Genomic DNA, 23004 nt, shown 5'->3' with positions numbered 1-23004 from the left:
ATCAAATTCTACATTTTTTTTATATTATTTTTAGAATGCGCAGAGAGATTGAGATATCGTAAAAAATTAAAGTCACTTGTAGATATATGTATGTTTGCATGGTATGTGAAGGATATATTGAAATGATCTTTACAAGAGACAAAAAAAAACTTCCATCTGTCCATTTATGTCTATGTATAGACGTAATTATAATAATACTATATAATTTCAAAGTAAACTTTAACTTTGTAATTGCATATAAAAGATATCTTTCTTATGCTTTTTATATAATTTTACAATTGAATATATAAAACAAGCATTATTATCAAGGTCGAAACAAATACTCTTGATAAGCGATAATGATTTCCAGTCTATTCAATGAGCCAGAATTCGATCGTGATTCGTTGCTCTAATTACACACGTATATTATGTATGCCGCGTGTCAATTTTGGCAGGTAAATAAATTCTGCGATCGACTTTACGTAATCATTCAACAATGATATAGGAACGAAGTCACGCGCGTATGCAAGCGGACGTGCATATGCAAATGCCGCGCAAAAAGAAGTCGCAACACTGTTGCGAGGCTATTTTAAGATGCAAATTGCGAACGATTAAAAACAAGCGACCGTCCTGGCGTTAAGACGTCGAAGAGCACGTAAAACGACCCGATGCGTAATCGCCCATTACACATTGTCGCAAATTGAAGATTATGCCTTATCACCAAAAGATAACGAGAGGTGAGAGATAGAAAGCAGATGTAGATATGTACATTTATACAGGATGTCTGAAATAATATAATAAATAATAAAATAATATACCTGAATAACTCGTAAATAATAGAATAAATAATAGAAGAAAACAGTCAAATAAAACTTGTGGAGTTGTTCCCTATATCCCACAATTTTTGTTGCAACAATAATTTCCTAACACTTACGGTTTATAAGTTATTCAGTTGTATTATTTTATTTTGGACAGCCCGTATAAATATAAATTTTTTCTTATTTTTCTTAATTCAGTCAGTTCTTATAATATTGCGTTTTTTTCCTAAAAAAATCGTCACTTATTCTTTAGATGAATATATAAATAGAAATAAATTAAGTTTTAGAAAAATTCTGCTAGAAAGCAAATATATTTTATTATCTAGATAATTTTTTACATCCCTATCGTTATTTATATGCAAAATAAGTGATATATACATATGTATATATTCGTATATATTATTTTACGTCATTCTCGCGCTCATGAAAACTTCACCGGCAATAGAAAAAATAATATATGTATATATTATTTTTTCTATTGCCGGTGAAGTTTTCATGAACGCGAGAGTGACGTAATCAAGATAGTGTACCGAACATAACTTAGAACGCAATGCCCTAGGTAAAGAACGTAATCACAGTGTAGAACGAGCGCGTCACTAAGCTAGACATTAGTGTGCGTCTACTTAAGAGTTCAATTCTTAAAGGAGCAATGAAACAGATCTAAGATAAGATTGTTTTCTATTTTTTCTGTGTTCCTTTAAAGGTTTTTTAAACGCGCATTTTTTAACATAAATGCGTATGTATATATATATATATATATATATATATATATATATATATATATATATATATATATATAATTTATTTATCATACGTACTTCACACAAACAAATATATACATCAGATAGAATTTGATAATAAAAATATATCCAATATATATTTAACAAATGTATTTACACTTTTTTATTTAAATTTATTTAATGAAACGTATGCTATCAGTTAAAAAGTAGTAAAATAATAAAATCTAATCTATTCAAAATTTTAATTTTAAACCAATTCATAGATAAAAAAGTAAAATAACAAAATTTTATTCCATTAATATAAATTTTTAATACATTAACGTTTGAAGCATTATATACATTAATATCGATTGTGTATTTGCATTTAGAAAATTTGATTATTTCTAACCTTGTAATTCTAAAAAAAAGTAAAAATAAAACATTAATACTTTAAATTACAAGATAATTGTAAGACTTCATAATAGCATAAGAACAAAATTTGTTTATTAATTATAAATCTTAATTAAATTATTATTAAATTGATATTAATAAAATATTTTTTCTATTAATTATTTTAAAAATCGCATTTAAAACAAGTATTATATAAAAAAAGATTTTGGTGTAAATTTTATAAAGTATTAATACACAATGTTATTCATTATATGTTAGTAAATTCGAGATGTATGTTATCCTATTACAAAAATAATATCTTTTGATTGACGAGATGCATTTTGATATCTTGGGAGGCAAACAATTTTTTAATCACGCATAAAGACTGCGTGCTGCATTCACCAAAAGACTTGGCTCAAGTGCTCCATCTGAAAATATGTTCTGCAACTGCATTCGTATTTCACGTTTTCGTTCGCGTGTTCGCGCTTGGTATATAAGTGACAATTTTCCGATTAACGACGACGACGACGACGACTATTAAGGTCATGACGAAGCACGCAAAAGCAAAAAAAAAAAAAAAAAGAGGCGAGACTACGTTCCATTACGAGAAATCCGATTTAATTCCTGCAACATACTCTTTAATGCGCATTTGCAGGCGTGCGTAATAGCACTGCCCCAATAGTATTTATTTCCTCGAGCCGATATGCGTATTGAAAGCGCTATTACGTATTATGACGCTATGCTCGAATGAAAAGACGCACTCTTCGTCGCGCATTTTCGCGGAGATACTTGGTGAACTAAAATACAAAATGCTGACACAACGGGACTGAAAATAATGCAGTGGCCTTGCGGAGGTCTCGATCGCGACCTTGCACAACTTCTCTGCGCGGAATAACCGCGAGCGCTATAGAGTAGATATAGCAGTTGAACGTTTTACTGCCAGATAGATGAAAGTATTGACGACGATAAAGCCTGTATATCTTGGCCATAAATTTATCATTAAAATCTTGAGTTGCACCTTACGTCTGCAATATTCGCGCGATCTACATGTTACAAAATTAAAACTCGGAACTCTTGACAGCTGAAGTGCGAGAACGATTATTTTTATTTTTATTAATAATTCTATAATTTGTGCTTCGAAGAAAATACTGTTACATTTACAATACAAATTCTTTGATATCTTATTCTTTATGTACGTTAAAATTTAATAAAACCAAAATTTAATCGAATTAATGTGATTTAATATGAATTATTGTAATAATAACATAATTTTAGTCAATAGAATTTAATATCGAGAATGTATTATGCACAAAATTCTATTGTGCGAGTGTAGGGATTAATAAAAACGTTTTATTGTTTTCCAAGACCTTTATTAGTAAAAATATTATACTTTGCAAAATGGTATTATGAAATTATGACACGCTGTCGACGCACAATGACATCCTGAGCAGTGGTTAAATAATGAGTTTAAGTTGCCTAAGACCTATCTACAAAGCCAGGATTGAGTTATTCGCCCTGATGATATTTGAGAGAGAGAGAGAGAGAGAGAGAGAGAGAGAGAGAGAGAGAGAGAGAGAGAGAGAGAGAGAGAGAGAGAGAGAGAGAGAGAGAGAGAGAAGCACGGTTACGGGCTTCTCTTCGCGCACATTACTAATGCTATTAAAATATAATATATTATTAATACGTCGCACACTATCACCGATAATACTATGTGGTTTTATCAATGTGATACAAAAATCCTTTTCTCGTATAAAAGTTGAGCTATTTCCATACACACGGAAAAAGCATGGAAAAAGAATCTTCAAAAAATCGACACTATACAAGATGAAAAATATGTCAATCAAAATGATATTATTTCGAAATACCTATATTCTAGGGTAGACAAAGTTACAATTACGGTATCGGGAAAAATCAAGTTTAATGTTAAAAATAATTTTTATAATATTACCGAAATGTTTTAATTTAGGATATTATTCAATTGCTAATTCTAATATTGTGACAATAGGTACATATTATTTTGCATTCTCAATTTTGTCGTAATAGATTTGTTTTTTTCAAATTTTGTCAATTTCAAGACTATAATTTTTTTTCATATTATATATGCATAATACTTATACTTTATCATATATTTGCATTTTTCTAAATTCTTTTTCAAAATTGATGATTTGATTCCTTTTCTGAAGAATAAAATTTTTTTTACTATCAACTTGTCCTCGACCGTGCAGGAATGCATATTGTGGATTGACGAAAATAGTGCGTGATGGCATTCAGCAAATATTTACTTAAGCTCCAAGAAATTATATTCAAGGCCATTCGCACCAAATTAATAGCTTATGATGTTTGAAGTAAATTAAGCTCAACAAAAACAAAGAAAAAGAAAATCTTGAAATCACAATTTTTTTTCTCATCGTTAAATCAAGTTGAAGTGAACGCGAAATAATCATCGTAACAGTACAGTTCGAAACGACAAAAATATTAAAACATTTTTTTACGTCAATAAAAATGTTATATGTTACAAATTTATTATATAAAAAAATCATGTTAACGTTACATTTAATAAATTATTTCTGACGATGTAAAATTTATGTTTAATTGTCGAACGAGCGAAGTGGAAATTATTCTATACGTTTTTCCAAGGTTCTGCAAGTAATTAAATAAATTAACATACGCTAGAAAATACTCGGTACGAGGTAACAAGCAAAAGAGAATATAGTTCGAATGAACGAGTTTCGGTTCCGATTACCGCCCAACCACATTCACTCACTATTAATTAAACTAATTAAAATCTTATATAGTGGTTTATTGAGATTTTAACATTTTTAATGTATCCCAATAATGTACTCCATTTTTTAATGTTTTATCCTATATACATATATACAAGAGATAATATCGAGAAATAATAGTATCAAAAATATACAGTATATTGTAATTACCAAATATTCTTTATGTAGGTAGATTCTCTAATCAATTTGAAGATGATTTTTTTTTCAGCGAAAGTGTTAAGGCAATCAATAATTGTCAAGTTATAACTGATTGAAAAAAAGGCTTTTCCGCAAACTAAACTTTATGGAGTTAAAAAATTAACATAATTACATTTTTCAGTTAATTTGAATAAAAAATAAAATTTACTTTAATAAAATTTTAATTTAAGGCTTTAAGTTATAGAGATATAAAATGGCAAAAATTAAAAGTGTCTAAAAAATAATGACTTTTTTCGACAATTTTGCTGAAAGAAAATAATCTCCAAATTAGTCAAAGAATCCGTCTACATAAAACATATCTGGTAATTACGGTAATATATATTATACATATATATGCGTGTGTGTGTATTTTCGATACTATTTAAATCATTAGACTATACAAAATGCTTTAATAATCCATTTTCGGGATGCATTTATGTGAAACTAAAAATAAAAAGAATAATTGTTTCAATGTGTAATATAATATCAAGTAATAAACAAATATGTATATCGAATAATTTCCAAGTTATTAATAATTAAAAGGTAATAGCATCGAATTAGGTTTTAAAAAGAAATTATACAAAGAAATTATACAAAAATTTTAGCTACATTAAAAGTTAATAAATCTAATTCGAAATTTATGAATTTGACATTGCACAAAAGCACTTTTAGCCTTTTAAAATATAAAATTAATATCAATTTGTGATTTAAAATAAAGATTTGTTCGGTAATATTAAAATTTTTATTTTTATAAATGTTTCTGTCGTACAGTCAAAAGCACTATAATATAGTCACTATATAAATTAATTTGATATAATATTTGCAATTTTGAAATAAAATTATATCCTGGACAAATCTTTATTTTTAACTCACAAATTAATTATTAATTTTATAATTTAAAAGGCTAACACAACGTTTTATTTAATCTCAAATTCAAAATCTCGAAATGTATTAGATTTATTAAGTTAAAGAGGTTGGTTAATTATAAATAGTAAAAATTGCAATTTTTACAAAACGTTATTAAAATAATACGATTGTAAATTTCAAATGATTTAATCATTTATTTTTTGATAATTTAATTTTAAAGATAGGATTTTATACATGGGTGCTTATGAACGCCATGAATACAAACGTCATTACCAAAATAAAATAAAAAGATATAATAGTAAGATTATAAATAAAAATTCTTCAAGTTAGAATGATTATTTACAAATAACTGCAAAAAAATAAACATTTTTTTTATCATTTTATTTGAAAGATACAGTAAAAGATATTGTACAGTAGAAGATACAGGAAAGAATATTTTACAATAAAAAATATTATATTTTTTCTATATAAAGGTTTTATATACATACATCTTAACACACAATTAAATATTACACAAACAAATCTAATTTTTTTAATTGAAAATTTTTGATCAGTTTTCAATTTGTAATATAAAATATTTACGTGTTCCTAACTATAATCTAAGCGTAAAATTTCTCCTGTTATCGCTCCTGCAAAGTGACTAACCAACCTCCTTAAAAAGAAACTTTTTTAACTTTTGACATAGCTGATCCATCCAGTTTACCCTTAATATCAATATATAATATAAAAAAATAATTTAACATTTTTTAGTTGATTTGAAATAAACTTTTAACAGAAATTTAATTTGTGTCTTAATCACCAAATATAAAAAAATTTAATAAAAACATTGCAATAAATAATTACCTATATAGTTTTTACATAAGATATTGATTTTTACATAAGATTGACTTTATATTTATCTACAAACTATAGGAAATAGTAAATATCTTATATATTTTTTTTGCTCTTTGGAAGAAGAAACACAAGTAAAATATGATTTATATAGTTTGTTGTTGTGAACGCAGGAAAAATTTACTTAAGACTGGCATGTTCCTTTAATCATTTAATGTAAAATTAAAAAGGGCAACAGGTTACTAATTAAACGCAAGAAACGTGAAAGATTTTCTTCCGTGACAAACAAAGCCTTTCTTATATGTATAGTTAAAATAAGAGACGTGTTTATCTCTGCACAAAATACATGAAGAAGAAAAATTGCGAGTTACTACGAAGCATTTCCAAAATACCTTTCACCTTCGCAAAGTATTAATTTTATAATTAAATATTGTAATAAAAATAATCTTAAAAATAATTAGTCTCTCTCTCTCTCTCTCTTTCTCTCTCTTATTAACATGAGTCAAAAAAGTAATTTTTTCGTACTTAGGAAAAAGAAACTCGATAAAATATATAAATGATGATTCAATCGTTCGTCGTTAGGTTTCAAAAAAAAAAAAAAAAAACAAGCAGAAACTGATTAGGAATATATACGAATAGGAAGACAATAGTAGATAATTTTTAAAATGACCTAATTAGAAATAAAAATTAAAAAAAAGGAACGAACTCTCTTAAAGAGCCAAAAAGTATACCTTATCTGTGTATAATTTTCGAGCGTTGATTTTGAGCTTGCGAATGCAAATGAGTTTTTTCTTTGAAGTATACGTATGCACTTTAGTAACAATCGAACACGATACAAGATATGTGAGCGGTGTAACTTAGCAGAGCACCAATTCCCGCTTACAGATTCATCTGTGAGGTAGATTAGTCTTGTGTAGCATGAAAACGATACCTGATTGCGTGCTCGATTGTACATTATCTCCTCTGCCGAATACAAGCAAAATGAAAAGGGAAGTATTGATATTAAATGAAATAAATAGCAAAATCTTTAAACTTGTTAGTTAGCTGAGATAAAATTGATTTCCCCGATGATTTCGTCCAACATTGTACTTATTTGTCGGAGTAATCATATTGAAAAAAAAGTGTAGAAAAAAAGCAAAAAACTATAATCATGCTTTTCTTCACTATAGTATATTGTACATATAAGATTATACAAACCAATTCTTGTAAATTGCCTTATTCTATAACAGTTATTCTCTTTTCTATATAGCTCCAAATATACACACACTATCTATTATAATTATTTCTACTCTCTACTTCATGTACCTATACGGATAATCTAGAATCGAATGCTCTTTTAACCAATTATTCTGATATAAATTTAATATTAATTTTTTCTTAACAATATCTCACAAATTAAATTCATTCATTTAAACTTTCATTACAATTAATAAAAGTACAATATTGTGTTAATTCTATTACATATTCTTATAATAATTTTCGCACTAAAAGTTTTAATCTCTAATTTGTTATTAAATAATGTTGATGTACAAATTTTTATTGTACATGCTATGACTCGTTAAATGCAAAGAAAAAAATGTACAATTGTTTTCAACCTTCACCTCTGAACGTGACAAAGCTACTACTCGAAGGTCGCACGTCTACAAGCAAATTTGACGAACTCAAATCGACCACCGAGCAATAGTACAACATATAGGCTCAGACAATGACTGACGGCGAGTATGAATGAACTGCGAATGAGCAGTAGTCGGCAAACAAGACGACCATTCAAGGTCTCTTTGCCCTGAGTGCTATTCAATTTATCCGGAGTAATATTAATCCTTTTGTTTCCGACCTTCATGGATATTTTTTTTATTTATAATATGCAAATATATACTATGAAAAGCATTCTGACTCACTCTTGTTTTAAGTTCATATCATACTTTCTAGATTTAAATGACTGTGAAAGGCTACGAAAGAGAGCTATAAAAGAGATATAAAAAAATTCGAAATAATATTTTTCACTCGTAACTGAAACTTGTTCGTGTTTGAAATGTTGTACAAAATTCATAATATTACGTTATCAAAAGTGTACCATAGTAATAAATAAATTCTTTTAAATTCTTTTTAACTAGTCTCGATCATGCGATAATAAAAATTGAAAAATTTAATTTAATAATAATTATTTATAAGCTTTGTCGTTAGTCAGATCTTAACACTGTTATTTGTTTAGCAAACTGATAAAACTCATGTTTTCGAAGCAGTTATATAGATCGATATCTCAGAATGGGAACAGCCAACTGCATTCGAAGATAAAAGAGAGAATAAATATCTGTTGTTTGTCTCACGTAAAATGTGCCGCTTTATACTTTTGATTTACGGAACGATATCAAATCTTCTTGTTTCGCAGTTGTGATATATAAAGAATAGATTTGTTTTTAGCTACTATAGGTTTTATGGTGTACATCAAAACAACGCAAATGTTTGAAAAATATCTATTATAAAAAAGAAATTTTATTTTTCTATTTTCTATTTTACTTTTCAAACTCTTTTTATTGGCATTTTTTTTTTTGTTAGAAACATCACAAAAAATATTTTGTATCCTATTAGAAACAACAAATTCTATTATTGATTTACGTAAAATTACGAAGCGTCAAAGTTAACATAATTTTGAGCTTGATGTTAGCGACGTAGGACAGTTCAAATGAACACTTAGCATTTTTAGCGGACTTATATATATCTCTTGTGCTGATATAACTGTTATATAACGAGCGAAGAAATGAATATGCGTAGTCTTGCACCGAGTGTTGCCAGAGGCAGAGTGAAAACGAATAGCCAGCTTGTCTACTGATTATGAGTTAAATGTATTCAAAAACCGTGTCTTGTAAAATGTCAGAAACAGCTGAAAGATATTAAAGATAGTTTATCGATTGTCAAAAAGTGCTTAAAATATGTATATTGATATTTTTAAATGTTTTTATATACTGATAATTTTAAATATTTGATATCGGATTTCAAGCGTCGAATCCAATTTAAATACTAGATACTAGATAATTACTCGATAATTTCAAATTAATCGAAAATGAAAAACTTCGAAATAAGCTAAGTCTTAATTTTTTAAAATAATAAAAATAAATAATGTATATATCCGTAATTAAACAATTGTTTCTAATAATTTTCAAATCAAACTTGTCGGATAATTGAATCAGTCCTAAAATCGACGAGAAAATTTAAATTTCATCCTGCTTGTGTTTACAAATATAAAATACTGATGTGTTGTAACAAATTGCACTTGTTACAATGATTTCAATATACCGATACGAAGCAGCAAACAACAAGAGTATGCAGCAATGTTTTATATTTATTAAATCGATTTCAGAAGATCGATAGGTATGGAACAAGCAAGTAAGGCACAGGCGATCATACATAAACATTGCAATCGAAATTATTTTCGCCGTATACGGGAATAGCGTCGTAATGTAGGGAGACTCAGATTTACAAACCAAACTACAATTGCAAATATCCCACAATGTATGTCACGAATAGCGATCAGTGACATAAATTACAGACAAGTAGCGCGAATTGTTTATATCGACAATGTTGTAATTTTTTTGTAAAAGAGAAATGATAAATGTTTGACACAAAAGTTAAGTATGTAGAAGCAGGTGACAAGTTGATAAAAAAATATTCTAAATTACGACATATACATATAGAAAAATAAAATAATTAATTTTATTAAGCGAAGAAAGTCATTATTTATCAGAACTAATATAAATCGTAAGTATTTCTTTAGACTTATTTAATAACCAAATCAAAATGCAAAAAATGCAAATTTTCGAGATACTATTACCTATGTTGCAAAATTTATTTTATATCTTGGTTTTCACATAGCTTATATTTCTGACAGTTAATCATCAAATTACGTCATTTCGTAATCATTCACTATTGTCTTCTCTATATCTTAGAACCTAATCAGTTCCTACTGGATGTTTTGTCAGAATACATAATAATGACCAATTATTGAATAAATCACCAATAGTGCCTGTATATTTTATCAGATATAATACTAATACGACTATATACCCTTTGCTCTTTTAGTTCTTCATCGTGACGTTCTCGAGAGCATGCAAACGAGGCAGACTATCATTAACGTTATTATTATGTCGTTCCTTATAAAGATCGTCGAGTTGAATTAATTCGCCATGCAAATCAAGCCGCGGATACAGAATCATCCAGAATCACATCGCGTCCGTCTTTACACGATGAATCGCTCGTTTCGTTCGACAATCGAGAAAGCAAGATCGCTTGTTAGACTTCCATGAGGTGTGTACGCCTGCTCATGAATTACTGTATGTACTGTCAATGATCTAAATCTAATCATCGATTGTACAAATATTATGTATCTCTATGATGCTATATCGATTTTTAGATGTATTTAAGTTTGAATCAATCAAAATGTAAAAAATATATATTTTCATAAAGTCACAATTCAGCTGTACATTTATATATATTTTTTACAAATCTGTGTGTTATAGAGTTTATAAATAAATTTAGTAAACGTATTCTGATGTTGTCTGTTTCCAATGTAGTCCAATGTAATAGTACCTATCGAACTTTATATTTAATGTATAACAACATAGAGAGAAAATTTGATATATTTAATACTATAGTTTAATCCACTAATAATTTAAACCATTTCATATATATTATTCTATATCTGTTCAATCTATATAACAATTTAAATTTTTAGCTTTGTTGGAATTAGAAATTAACATAATAATTCCTTATTGAAAATTCTTTTTTTAAATTATTTTCCGTGCATAAATTTCACGGATATGTAAACGTGCAAATATCTATAAATATGTATAGAATTTATAGAATTTTTTGTATAGAATGTATGTGTATATATAGAAATATGTATATATAGTATGTATATGTATGTATAAATTAAATATGTTACAAAATAGAATGTCAGAAAAAATAATTGTGGCAAGAGTAGCAACAATTTCTTAGGCAATGTAAGTAATTATTTGTATTTATGTTTTTCAGAATTATGAGATTGTTAGAGATAAATTAGTAACGCAATCTTTATATAATAAAATACTTTTCATGACAAAAATTTTTAGAATTTTTTTATAAAACATAAATTATTATTATATATCAACATAACATCCTGTATTTAAAAATTGGAACAAAAAACTTCATATATTAACCATTTTCTCACTTTTATATCGCTAAGTAAACTAATATAAATGTAGTAATAATAATTTTGACATAAGAATTCTACGATTTTTTTCATAATATTAAAAGAAGAAGCTCTTTCTTCAGGTTGCGTATAAGGACTGAAATAGAAATAGTTTTACTGACACTTAGACAGTCTTCAAAACAATAAAGTCCTTACCTTCTTTAGACAATATTTAGACAATTACTTTAGACAATCACTTTAGACAATTTTCAAAACAATAACGTCCTTACCTTCGCACATTAACCACGTAGTCTCGCTTTTAACAATTGCTGATAGTAGTCAACACTATCATCATGTGTCATACGTGTGTTGATTTCACATACTCTTTCAACGCTATTTGTGCACAAAGTTATCGCTTGTGAAGGTGGCTACGCGCGATAATGTTGTCACATATTTGCAAGTCAAACCGCCATTATTAATGAGACGAATTTTTATCTTTCTTTAAGAAATATAAAATGCTGCATGGATATGCTTTATTTTGAATCGTAAAAATACATAGAAACCTGTTTTTCATTCTAATAAATTAATATACTTCTATACTATGTAATAAACTTTGTTTAATTATAGCAACCTCTCACTAATATTTTTACATCACACTCCTACTTTAAGCTATTTAATAATTTAGAATCACGTAATACAATATTAATAAAACGCAAAGTTTATCGATGTAAGTTATTTTAGATCCAACCTTTATACAATATCATCTAATCTCCAATGTGAGAGTTTTTAATAAATAAACAATATTGCAATATTAGTTAATTTCTTATAAAAAACACGATCTCAATTCTATTTTGCATTATTTGTACTTGCCATGAAAATAGTATAAAAAGAAACAGCAGAATTATTTACTAGATTTTTAATATCAAAATTTTAATTATACCAGACAAGTAATAAAGTATAGTGTATTATAAAAAATATAAATACTAATTATTACAAATTGCAGTGACGTTTGAGTGAAGATAAGTTTTTATATTAAAAATTTTTAGCCGATTTCAAGGAAAATGATGTAAATAATATTTGAAAAATACAATGAAACAGAGCACAAAACATAGTGTCTGATATGTTCACATCGTAATTTTTTAAGAGCGAAATAATTAGTTATATTAGTTAGATAAATATGCATTCATAAATAAATCTATTTGCATATTATCGTTAATGTTAATATTATATTAATATATTTATACTTGAATAGATTAAAAGTCAATGTCTTACGTGTTATTAGCATATACAAAAATATCGCTTTGTTATCAAGAAGGAAGCGATGCACATAGAAATATAGAAATATAATGTAGCCATACAAATGTTTTATATGTGTGTTATATGTGCCAAATATCGTTGGTTTTACATTCTTATGTCAGCGAATTGTGATTAACACATATGCAACATTCTGTCTGCCGTTATTCTTCAATATCACGCGATTTTCCTATCGACTTTTTTCTCACAATTATATTCAATATTATTGCTAATTATTATGTTTATAAGTTCATAATAAGAAAACCTGATAAAATGATCTCGACTAAGTATTTTCTTACGCAAGATTGATATATATGAAGTAATACTTATTAAATATAGCATAAAACAAAATTAAATATATATTGCAATTTGTAATAATTGATATTTACGTCTTTCATGCTATAATATACTAATCAACTATTTGTCTGGTGTAATTTAAAAAATTGATATAAAAACCTAGTAAATAATTTTTATCTTCTATCGTTTCCTTATATATATATATATATATATATAATATTTTTATTATTTTTATCGATACCTGATTTGTGTGAAAAAATAAAAGTAATATTTATCAGGTTTTGTAACATATTTGTAAAATAATAAACTATCACAAAATCCTTCTGAGAAATAACTGATTTCAAATTAATCAAAGCCTATGTCATTAAATTAACGATTCTAGATTCTGAAATATTCTCATTTGAATACGACTCAGAATATAAGTGGCATCGTGGGGTCAATATAAAAAGCTCATTATCATTTACTATATATAAGCATAATAAGATTATAAAGATGAAGTGCGCTAATAACATTATATTATTTGTTATTATCCATTTGATTGGAAAAAAGAATAAAATTATAATTAATTCTTACATTTTAAGATGGGATGAACAAATTTTTTAAGTAATTATTGAAATAATAGAAATCATGATTGGCTAAAATATGGAAGAATTCCAACATATTGGTATTGACAGTTAACGAAATTCACACGATATGCGATTTATTATCATATCCGAGACGCGATTCCTATCACATTCACGTGTACGCATATCCGTTCACCTTGATATGCCCCGCGACCTTATCTCGTAATAAGAAAACGAGCCTAACCTTGGTACCGGCAGATCCATAATGGTGGCGCGATGATGCTGATGATGATGTTGATGATGCGATTGATGCGCGCGGTCATCCGTGCCTATGATTGTCGGGTGAAGAGTCTGTTGTTGCGGATGCTGCGAGGGCAAACTCCTCAAGTATGCTTGCTGCTGCTGCTGTTGCTGCTGTTGTTGCCACATACTGTACTTCACAAAAGATACACGTCTCTATTCAGATATACAAATGTATATTTTCTTCTCGAAGAGAAGAGAATTATCTCATCGTTCGGGTAAAGTACATTCGCCCGTTATTATTGGCCATTGCGTCGAAGATCGGAACTTTTTAATCCACTCTTGCGAGGCCTGTCGATATTATCACATTGCTTTAACAGTATGATGACTGCTATTAACACATTACTTGCTATCTTTGTTTACTTTTTATTAAACACTCGCAACCGATAGCACTGATAAATATTGGTCACAGTTGGCAGGTGTTCCAATGTCGCTTTCTAGATTATTGAAGACCGGCAGCATCGTTTGAAGATACATCATCGTTGATGCGTAGTTGATGGACCGATATCGCAACGCGTTATCGCAACTCAGCGACAGCTTATTTGCCGGTCGAATTAAAATTAGCCGATCTGTCAGCGATTAATTGTGGTTATTTAATGAGCTCTCTCGCGCGATGATAATAAAGGCATCTCTATCTGGTAAACGTTTCGTGAATTTTGTCGAGCTTCATCGACCGGTCAGCGAGGCATACCGACGCCAAATCATATTTGCGAGAGTATATTCCATAGAGCCGTAATATATATATATATATATATATATATATATATATATGTAGCCTATCGACGCACGCTATATATAATGTCTTTTGACATAAACTCTATCCCCTATAGATTTCACGCAGAAGTATTATTCACTACACTCGTGGAGAAAGTTGAGACTAGGCGCTTCGGTACATTTTCAATGCGATCTTTACCGATCTTTGAGTTTTGATATTGATTTTGGAAAGTTTATCACTGAACTTTCAGCGTCGGAAGTTGACAATATGTCACATATTGATAACAATTCTTGAAGAAAAGAAAAAAAAAAAAAAAAAAAATTAACGAAACACGAGTTACGATTACGGAGTTATGAGTTTCTTGATATGAGTGCGATATCTTGAACGCAATTTCTGTCTGTCTGTCTGTCTGTCTCCCTCTCTCTCTCTCTCTCTCTCTCTCTCTCTCTCTCTCTCTCTGGCAAGGCTATTGCACAGAGAAATGCGCTACGCAAGAGAGCGCTGCGCGGTGACACGAGGCGCGAACTTGCCGGCGATGACCTTGACACAATATCCCGAATGCGTCCGCCGTATGTTGCGGAGTGATGATTTATTTCAAAGGCGCTGATCTTTATCCGAGTTTGTCGCTGTTGTTTTGCGCTATGCGCGGCACGAGCGAACGTTTCGAGTAGCGAAGAGTCCTCCGATTTTTGCCGGGTCGCGCGCGCAAAAATGTGGCCGAGAGCGAGAGGAGGCCCACGTTTTCGCACAGAAAAATTGTGACGCGACGATGACACGAAGATGTCTCGTACACTTCACAAGCGAGTATCCGCAAAACTGTCAGCGGATGAAACGTCACGCGGCCCTACCCGAAACACACGATTGCGAAGAGAGGGAAGGAGAGGGAGAGGGGAAATGTCGAATGGAAAGGGAAACGAGGGAAAGACACGAGAACGAGAGAAAAGTGTACATCAGATAGATGTATACCCGCAACTCACGGCAGTTGGATGCGAACTGCTGGACGAGCGCTATCCCCCACTCTCAATGAACAATCAGGGTTTCCCCTCTTGCCGAGACAACCAATCGTCGCTCCCCTTCGCTCTACTCCCTCTTTGCCTCTTCCCTCTCCGCTATCATCTATCCGCTTGGCGTGATAACGACACATTATATTAAGCCGCACTCATACCGGCCGGCTTCTGATAAGAAGGGAATTTTGGAAACTTGTATACGAAATCGATATTCGCTTCTTCTTTACTTTGTGAATCTCAGTAAACTCTATATTGGAATGGCTAATCAAATAAGAAAAGACACAGACTGAAAAGGCAGCAAGTATACTATCTGTATCTTTTTCTACTGTTATATTATTCATTATAGGTCATTCGTCATCGTTGACCAATCAGAATTTACTAAACAGCAAAAGAAATGGTACTTTTTCCTTCAATTCTTTATCTCTACTGTGCACATTTTCTTAATGCGATACTAACTATTCCAGCATATAGGATAGAGTTTACTGAGGAATCTTTATTCAAACCAGAATAAATGCTTAAATTGCATCTACAGTGAGAAAGCGTGTTTTTTTTAATTTTTTAATATATATATTTATATATATTTTAAAAGGAATACAAAAATATTAATGTTTGTAGTTAATATAATTAACATGATTTTTTTTACTATGTTTATGTGTATATTTATAAAAATAATTATTCGTGAATGATTAAAATTATAAAATACTTCAATGTTATTTATTTTTTACTTCAATTTATTATTCAGTATTCATAATCACATCGATATGGAAATATTATCTTTTTTTAAATGCATAATCTAATTTATATTATGCATAGTCTATCTAATTTGTATTATGTCATTGAAATACAATAATATTACATTAAAATGCAAACTAAATTTGGAACGTATATATAATTTATAATCCACATAATCTAATCCATAAAATTAAATACCCAGAATTTTATGAATACAACACGTAATATTGATATTTTAGTTTCAACGAATAAAATAAAAATACAATCTTATTTTTATCTACTATTTGTCATAAAAAAGTTTTATTATTAGCAGAATTTGTTTTCGACTGCAAGGCTTTGGTTTTATAAATGATGAGCCATTACAAGATTTTCTTATGACATTCTTATGATAAGTCATGTATAAGAGGCACTAAAAACAATGGAATTTTTTTTTTTTAAGAATAATATGGTAAACCAGAGGTCATATCAGAGAATAACTATGTGAAGGCTAACGTTTAAAAAAACGGAAATTGCGCAGTTTGTTAAATTCTCAATATTATATACACAGAACACCGATGATTTTTGCTCTGAAAAGTAAGCCAAAAGCGAGGCATCGAATTTCCTGATAACCGATCTGTTCAATGCCGATTTGATATTTGCAGTTGTTTTTTTAACTGAATATTTTTTGCGCAATCTTTCTCTATGTATCTCGTATTTCAAACATTTACAAATAAAATTCACTGTAACCCTCGGAACGATAATCGAGCTAACCACGCACGTCGTAATATCCGACAAGGCTTCATCCCGCATGATATTTTATATATTTGTCGCTGGGAATGTCAAATACAATAATTTGTATCTTCCTGGCATTGTTCGATTTTGCTCTTCTTATCATCCAAAGTAAATATTCATTTAATGCGGTATTGTATAGTATAGTCAGAAACCATGCGCGTGAGGTATATCGAGTTACTTTCTTATGTTTGTCCGCAAATAAGAGATATAGTCTACGATTTCGATGTAGTGCACAATTTCATATGCGAACTACAGTGAAATTAAAGTATTATAAAAGTATCAGCGTAATGTTTGTCATCATTTATTTACGTATTCATTTCGCATTGTGATTTTATTGTTTTGGTTCCTGATTTAAATAAATAAAATATATATGTTTTTTTAGGCAAATTTTAAAATAATATATGCAGATACAGCTAATCATATTATTGAAAAAAATATATGAGCAAGAATTTTTTTATTTTTTGTATCTTCATATACATATCAGATTGCATTATACAAGAAATATTCAACTTTTGTACTCAGATTATGTTGTCAGATTATGAATAATTTTAAGATAAAATATAAAATAAATAGTACATTAGAGATAATTTTCTTATAATTGTAAAAAAATTTAATATTAATATCTCTAATGAAAAAAAGTCAATGTAATAATTTTAACATAATAACTTTAAACACGCACACACACGCGTGTTATTACCAACAAAAATTCAAATAATCATAAAATATCTCAGCATTTATCTAAACAATTATTTTAGAATTTGCAATGTTTTCGCTATTCAAAGAAGATTGATAACGAAATAGGTCAAAAGAACAATTTTTTCGTGGGTTTTGCTAAAGCTGCATTCAGCAAATATGGACTATGTACATAAGCTTTGACACGGTCGATGCCGTCCAGCAACTCGGAGAATGAAACCCTTTTGCTCAGCCGTGCTGTAACGCCAGCGAGCTGGTAATTCCGATTAGATGAGAGTGCAGTAATGCGCCGCATTTACGGTTGATTAATTGAGCGAAGGGTTGTATTCATGTAAGAAACTATAATAGAATTAACAGAGAACTGCACGGTACTTTGTAATGCAACTTTACCGTGAAAATAACTCTTCATGTACGTTTTCAAGTCACAAGGCTTATACCATAACGCTTCATACACAATTCAATATCGATTCATTAGACAGCAATCTTTATTGCGTATTTCTTTTAGATAAGCTAATAGTGATTAATTCGAAGACTACTTAACTACATTATGGTTTAATTTCATTTATTCCACTCCAAATTTAGTCAATCATATGTGATTATTTTATCACAAATCTTTTTCCCGTCTCGCGCGAATTTAATAAAAAAAGTGACAATATATATGGAAAATCAATATTTCTTCCTTGATACGTAAAATACTTTTGAAATTTTTGTCACGATATTTTATATATATATATATATATATATATATATATATATATACATGTAAGTTTACGATTTGTAATATAAATATTATTATATTTCGATTATGATGGTCTCAATAAAAAGAAATTTTAACTTATACAATATGTATAAGAAAAATATGTATATGAAATATATGTATAAGAAAATTTCTTTTTACATACAGTAGAAATTATATTTAAAAATATTCTTGACATATCATCACATACCTCATTACAGCGTTATCATGGCAAAAAATTATTAGCATGCTATTTTAAGGCACGATAATTTTAATGTATGATAATTTTTACTTACCCATATGAAATGGTGCTTTCAGGTACGGACGTGCCTGAAGAGGACGTCCCAGAATCATCTTCGTCCACGTCATCCTTCATTTTTCAGAGTTTTCCTGCACATTAAGATAATGTTTTGTTAATTAAAAAATTTTCACCGTTAAAAATATTCACAAAAAAATTAAAACGTATAAATTAAAAAGATATATATATATATATATATATATATATATATATATGTATATATTTATATATTTGATGGCTAAAATTCTTCTTACAGTGTATTATGGTGTAAAGTTTGCTCTATTAGTACAATACAACTCTATTTTATACGCGGTAAATAAATTATGCGCACTTAAAATATGCTCGACGAAGCGTCTTCTATATTTACTATGTTTACTATTAGAGTGAATAAAGAGGACGTACTTCAATTGCATCAACTGCAAAATATTTATTCGAGCACGTATGCTTGTAAGTATTCGTATGATGCATTCTCAGCGAGATTCTTTTCACACGTGCGACGGATTGCAATTGGATTGTCGCCGTAACATGAGTAAAACTGTGATTAAGTGTTTAAAAGCGAGTAAATTCTACTTGGAGAAATCGATGCAAAAATGATAACTGATGCATCTTTGTCGATTGAATGACATAACTGAGCGGTCACGATATACATACATCTTCGAACTGATTCAATAAATATGCTCAGCCAATTATATTATAGTGAAAGAGAAGAATTGTGATTGGTCGATATATAGATAATCAATATTAAAATCGTAAAATACAAATCTTGATTATAATTATATAGCGTTGTCACTTGAATATTAAAACAAGAATACATTGCACCAAATATTCGCAATGTTAGCCATTTAAATGTAAACCAAAGTTGCGCAAGAGCCCAATTTAAAAGCTGGTTTAGTATATACATTTTAATTACAGTATACAAAAATTTTGTTTAAGACGGCAATATAAATAAGACAGAAATGTACAACAGCAACGATATATTTTTTGCGCTCAAAAATTTATTATTATTAAAATTTTGTTATATTAATTAATATTAAAAAACAATGTGAATAATAAATTGTGACAAGCCTTGATTTTACTTGCTTTTACTGCAAATAAGAATTAAATATGCTTTGTTCACAATATATATCAATTTGTTCTGTATCCATTTTAATAAACTGTGAAATCTGTTTTATTAAAATGAATGACAAACGTATATATGCAGATTGAAAACTCGGCAGGTTGGAGCATGAACACGAATCGAATTTACGATTCGTCGCAGTATCGGTACGACCGAGTCGAACTGACCGACATTCGACGAATCGACAAAATCAGTGCGATTCAGACCACGGATAAACCACGTAGCGTAAAATGGTCGCACGTTCCGCGTGCACGGATAACAGCGCTAATTCGTGACAATCGCGCGACGTTGCCCAGGATCAAGGGTGGTCTTTGTTCATGGTCACGCAAGTCTCTGTTGTTATATCGCACTGCTGCAGATTAGCACGTACGTGATCCCGATGGTACGACACAAGAGACACATGTATTCGTGACGCTGCAATAATCCTATCGGGTTGATCGACCATTGTATCGAGATCCTGCATCTCGAGACGATCGATATTTACGGGGGAAAACGTTTGTCTATATGCGAGCGTGTATATATCTTTTGCAAATATATACAAATGTATTTCTCAGAAAAATTAAGTCAAGAAAAATAAAAGATAGTAAAAGATAGATTTGAATATCTCAAAGAGAAGTGTACGTCTATTCGGATAGTCGTTTTCACAGACTAGAATAAAAGAGAACATTTTCATAAATATTCTGAGCGAGTTTCGAAATCATACTTTTTCGTTCAATAAAAGCATTGAATTTTAGATGTTTAATATATATCATACGATCAACATTATATATTCATATTGTTTTGAGATTCTTTCTAATAAAAGCATTTCCTCTTGTGTGAAATAAAACTTTATTATGTTTATGAAAATAAGATGCCGTAAAATATTTCTGTTGCATTGTACTTAATTAACCAAGCGTGGTGATGAAATTATTCCAGAGAGCTTCAGCCACTATAACTTAATGTTAAAAAAATTTTCATCGGCATATCATGCATTATTCTGACGTAAAAGTCTCAAAACAGTAATAAAAACTATTTATTCAAGATTAAAATATAACGATAAAATTGCTCAAGGGGGCAATATTATTATTCACCCTAATAAAAGGATTAAAATTTATTATATATATATGTTCGGAATAAAAGAAGAGATAGAAAGAAGGAAAAAATTTTTCTATTTACGTCATCAGAGCTTTCGTATTAATACGAGAATTTAACAAAAAATATTTTTTCGAATTTTTTTATAAAAGACGCAACGTGTAGTGAAGCAGAGATCTGTAAGTCTATTCAAGTCTCTTCTCGAGTCTTTGTTCAGTTTTTCAGAGCGGTGAAAAATTGAACAAAAGTGAATGATGGGTAAGTGACTGTATATCTAGAAACTGGCGTCAGGTAGAACTGCGTTGATATATCAGGTCGTTGACATCGTGTTACTATCATAAGTTCCGCTGCATTCGCAGTATACGCGACGGCGCTGATAAGACAGCTAAAGAGGTAACATACGTACAATGCACTCGGTTCTAAACATTTAGAATCCGGACAAAGTACATGAAATGTATGTACAGCCGATTTTATATATTTAGCACTTTCAAAAATATATTAAAAAAAGTCATTATATTTATTTTTCTTCTGTACTTTTACTTTTTTTATATAGATCGTACGACACGTGTTTTAGATTTATATCTATTATCGTATATTCATATATTCATATTTCTCCTAACTTCTCCTCTATTATCTAAAGAGTAATTTACTTCATCCAATTCTGATTTTTCACTGCTTAAAAGATTACTAGGAAAAAATAACGTCGAAAGAATGAAATGGATGAGCACTCTAGGAAACGTGTGACTGTTGAGTCTGTAACTCTGTAACTTTGTAATAACTAAAAACTCGTGATATCATGTTCACATCTTTGACGTCAGAGAGAAAAAGAATATGATCATATTAAAGAATATTATATAACTATGAAAAAAAAACATAAATTCAATAATCATTTTCTCGTCATTAATTATTCACTAGTTCATCTATCTACAGAAAGTAAATTATATCTATAAATTATGTCTTTATATTACTCTCTTTTATAATTAAAAAAAAAATATATATATATATATATATATATATATATATATGTACATGTGCACGTATGTAACATGTACATGCGTGTGTATGTGTTACATTAAGACATATAATAAAAAAATTAAATAAAAAATCCAATATAAAAGTATCAAAAGAGTGTTAATTAAACTAGCAAATCTTGTAGTAAAAATGCAAATATCGAAAGGGTAAAGAGATGAAAGAAAAAGACAATAACGAAACCCCTGTTGTCTATGTTAATAATATCCAGCCGTCTAGACATCAGACTTCTTTTGTTCATATAGGCCGGCTGATTTTCGGGAATTGTCGCGGAGAGGTGAACCGCGACGTAACCCCCGGGGTGTGTCCTACGCGTGGGACGCAGGTGTACGAGGGTAACCCCGCGTTACCGGTCGCTGTTTGTTGTTTTCCCGGTCGGAAAGATGTTCGGCACATCACCGGTCATCAGCGACGACGAAACTCGCTCGTCTCGATGCACACGCGCGACCACCCGTCGCTTTCGACTCTCTCCTCTCTTTCGATTCGATGGTGGATTAGCGACGCTCGCGGACCAATTTGGCTTCGTTCCATCGCGCTCGTCTACTTCCTATTGCCTCCGTTTTTATCCGGATGCCATTCGTTATCTCTAACACTTTAAACTCGATTGCTGATACCACGGTATTTAAATCTATTTAAAGAAAACCGATGAAGCCT

General features: G+C 29.6%; 1 protein-coding gene across 4 annotated transcripts in view; it reads right to left on the bottom strand.

Moving 5' to 3' along the window:
• Positions 1-23004, bottom strand: part of LOC140663085 (uncharacterized) — a 99347-nt gene that overhangs the window by 57588 nt on the left and 18755 nt on the right. For 2 of the 4 annotated variants that reach the window (XM_072886969.1, XM_072886970.1), the window contains one exon: positions 19132-19225. In XM_072886969.1, coding sequence (XP_072743070.1) covers positions 19132-19211 — 80 coding nt within the window. In that variant the 5' untranslated portion in view covers positions 19212-19225. Of the gene's footprint in view, positions 1-14125; positions 14317-19131; positions 19226-23004 lie in introns of those variants that run through there. The other 2 variants (XM_072886967.1, XM_072886968.1) reach the window with 2 other exon arrangements.

Source organism: Anoplolepis gracilipes, chromosome 2 (genome assembly GCF_047496725.1).
Source record: "Anoplolepis gracilipes chromosome 2, ASM4749672v1, whole genome shotgun sequence".
Classification (NCBI taxonomy): Eukaryota; Metazoa; Arthropoda; class Insecta; order Hymenoptera; family Formicidae; genus Anoplolepis; species Anoplolepis gracilipes.
This window is presented reverse-complemented; position numbering and strand designations above follow the sequence as displayed.